The following is a 3,523-nucleotide window of genomic DNA, read 5'->3' as shown; positions in this document are numbered from 1 at the left end:
TCCCTCCCTCCCTCCCTTCCTTCCTTCCTTCCTTCCTTCCTTCCTTCCTTCCTTCCTTCCTTCCTTCCTTCCGTTGGTGTACTTAGCTCTCCCCAAGGTGCCAACAGGGTGCCCCTGCTGTTCGTAGTACATCAGTCACTATAGTCTTCAGCTGATTGCTCTGACCTAACGAGCTTCCCTGGACCTAACGAGGAAGCAGACATGGGTGATGCCTTACTCCCACCCAAGAACCCAGAGTTCCAGCACACAGGTTCTGTTGGCTGTCACCACAGGCAGGCAGATGTTTCCTGCTCACCTGTACTTCAGTACTCAATGATGTGCAGATCTGTCCTCGTCTCGTTGTGGGTGCTGTCTCTCAGTCCAGCAGGCTGTTGGTCTGGCCCCAGTACTGACCACAGTTATATACTTCCTTCCCTGTGTTGCTTTGCATTGCTGCAGTTACTTGGAACCTCAGAAAGGCCTTCTGTCACATCCTGGGGCCTCTGCTCCTTCCAGAGCTCCAACCTACACTGCCCTCTTTCCTTGCTTGGCAGTCTTCCCAGTGATGAACAGAAATGGGCCTGGGTGGGCTGTGTTATAAATCCAGGACAGACCTTCCTCGCTCCATGCTGTGATGTCAGCACGTGGATTTGACCTGTGCCTTTCTCAGGACTGGGAAGCAGTCGCTTGCTTTGGCTGCTCTGCTGGCGATCAGGTGACCAGAGGTAGAGGGTCTCATGTGGCCCTTGTGTTGCTTGCAGTTTGCAGTATATCTGCTAAAGCGTCCTAGATGAGGACAGCTGCTTATCTGTTTAATTTTCACCTCTTTCCCGGAAGTAATCTTTGGAAACATCAGAAGCTGCTCTCCATCGACCTGGACAAAGTAGTGCTACCCAACTTCCGATCCAATCGTCCTCAAGTGAGACCTTTGTCCCCTGGAGAGAGTGGAGCCTGGGACATTCCTGGAGGTGAGTCCTTAATGGCAGGCATCTTGCCGGGCTAAACCCTGGGAAAGGTCCCCAGGTGTCACCTCCCAAGGGGGAAAGCCAGGCCTACAAGTAAAGACGCCATTTCTTTTAGAAAATTCTATATATACATTTTAATTTAAATAAATGTTTCCTTTTTTGTGTATGGATGTTTGCATGTATGTATGTGTGTCACTGGTTTGCCTGGTGCCCTCTTCTTCAGACCCTGTGAACTAGAGTTACGGGTTGTGAGCCATCAGTGATCTGGGAAGCAAACCCTGACCCTACATCTCCAGCCACAGCACGCGTACTTAACCCGAGCCATCTCCACCGCCTCCATACACACAATTTACAGACCAGTTTTTAGTGTGGTGGCTGCGTGGTACACTTAAAAATTTCCAGACTAACTTGAATGCTCTTTGCTAAAGTTCTGTAAGCAGATATGTATTATGGACCCCGGGAAACAGCTTTTCTCTATGAGGCTTATCTGTTATGCTGCCCTCTGGGGGGCTTAACAGCTGGACTGGCACCAGGCTGGGCTGCACCAGGCTCCCGAGGTAATCCATCTTGTCATCTGATTGGATGAGCCTTTTGGCCTGAGCATATTTATTACTCCAGGTTCCCATATTTTAGCTGGGAGAATTGGTCCAGCTGAGTGTGTGGTCCTTTTATTCTGGAAACTCCCACAGCCTCCTCAGAGAGTCATAGCTCCCAAGAAGGTTTTCCCTGGGTTTCAGGAATTGGCTGGGAAAAGGTACCCCAGCCCTTGGAGGCCAACAATGGACACTGCATATGATGACACCAAGATCCTGAAAGCCAGTGAGACTGAACTCTGGAGCCCTTGGCACTGCCTGGTTCCAGTGTCACTGACTTAACCTGAGGCTCGTCTGATGGCACCTCCAGGAGGCATTGCCCCTAGGAACATGGCCAACAGGCCTATGAGACCTCTGCCTCACTCTTCTCAGTAGGACTCTAGCACTGCCCTCTTCCTCTCTGGATTGAGACTAGTATATCCATTGATCTCTGGGGAATATAAGTTTCTCTGGGCCCTGCTGATGCAGGCTGGCTGATCGAGGTCTGTCTGCCCCACACATGCCAGGGTTAGAAACAGTCTAAAATGCCTCTCACCTATACTATGGTTAGCAGCCTGGGCTACTTAACTCTGGCTCAGAAGTGATGCCTACCCTGCTAGCCCAGCTAGTGGAGTTTGGTCTCGGATTCTCAGAAAGGCTGTAGCTGTACACCATTGTGGCACCATTGACCAGTCACTGTCCTCTTGCAGGGATCATGCCTGGCCGCTACAACCAGGAGGTGGGACAGACCATCCCCGTCTTTGCCTTCCTCGGAGCCATGGTGGCCCTGGCCTTCTTTGTGGTACAGATCAGCAAGGCCAAGAGCCGGCCGAAGCGGAGGCGGCCCAGGGCAAAGCGTCCACAACTTGCACAGCAGGCCCACCCTGCAAGGACCCCATCAGTGTGATCATCGCAGTATCCAGCCACAGAAGCTAACAAGCCTTGAACCACTCTGGTGGCCACACAGCGCCTCAGAGAGCATCCTGGGAAGTGCCTGTTTCCAAGGAACCCTTTCTCCAGCTTGTGGCTGTCTTAGTGTGTTCTGCCCAGGCACCTATGAGGTACATCCTGCAGTGCCTCTCTGTGCTTGGCTCTGGCAGAAGGCTCCCAGTAGCTCAGCCTCCAGTGGCATCAGGCCCAGTTGACAGTGCACCAAAGACACAGAGCCTGGAAGGGCTGTCGGGACATACTTTCTACATAACGCTACAACCCTGACCAAGCAAAGACATGCTTGTTACAGGCTATTTTCTATATTTATTGTGGGAGAGTCACTTTAAAGACTGTGCTAGTTGGAAACAGAGCTGTTGTTTTTGTTTGTCAGTCGAGTGCAGTTTTCTGCAATGATGTCATAAGGAGTCAGATTCCGTGACCTCCTCTTTGATGGAGGACACACTGAACTGAAGGGGACTTGCGCGGATGTGGGAGATGCAAGCCTTCGCTTTATTTTTTTATAACTATCAACTGCCATCATGTTTTGTAATTTGGGGATCTTGATTTCACCGTTGTTGGTGAAGGAAATTTTCAATAAATATGCATAACCTTACAAAGCTGGCATGTGTCGTGCCCCAGACCCCTGCACCTTCCCATCCTCTCTGACAGTGTAGTATCCGCCTTAGCTAGCTCATACTCTGTAAAAGTGTCCAAGTCAGGCGATGCTTTGGTGAGCTCTACTGTTCTCATTAGGTAGCATGGCCAGTCCTACTCCACTTTTTTTTTTCTTTTTGGTTTTTTTGAGACAGGGTTTCTCTGTGCAGTCCTGGCTGTCCTGGAACTCACTCTGTAGACCAGGCTGTCCTTGAACTCAGAAGTCCACCTGCCTCTGCCTCCCAAGTTCTGGGATTACAGGCATGAGCCACCACTGCCCAGCCTCCTACTCGACTCTTAACTCCAGAGCATTCTTATTACTCCCAAGGAAAACTCAGGCCTGTTAGCAGTCTCCTGTATCTTCCCCCTTGCCCCACAGCTAGTTTGCTTTCTGTAATTTGCCTGTTGTGGTGTTTTTGGTTT

The 3,523-nt window shown here is 50.7% G+C and overlaps 1 protein-coding gene across 2 annotated transcripts in view; it reads left to right on the top strand.

Annotated features, from left to right (window-relative positions):
• The window catches only part of Mbtps1 (membrane bound transcription factor peptidase, site 1), a 54,024-nt gene extending 50,961 nt beyond the window's left edge, over nt 1-3,063 (top strand). The window contains exons 22-23 of one of the 2 annotated variants that reach the window (XM_021169611.2): nt 817-947; nt 2,227-3,063. In XM_021169611.2, coding sequence (XP_021025270.1) covers nt 817-947; nt 2,227-2,423 — 328 coding nt within the window. In that variant the 3' untranslated portion in view covers nt 2,424-3,063. The remainder of the gene's footprint in view (nt 1-816; nt 948-2,226) is intronic. The other variant, XM_021169613.2, reaches the window with a different exon arrangement.
• The last annotated feature ends 460 nt before the right edge of the window (nt 3,064-3,523 follow it).

This window comes from Mus caroli, chromosome 8, assembly GCF_900094665.2.
Source record: "Mus caroli chromosome 8, CAROLI_EIJ_v1.1, whole genome shotgun sequence".
Taxonomy (NCBI): domain Eukaryota; kingdom Metazoa; phylum Chordata; class Mammalia; order Rodentia; family Muridae; genus Mus; species Mus caroli.
Note: the sequence above shows the minus strand (reverse complement) of the source record. Positions and strands in the feature narration are given on the sequence as shown.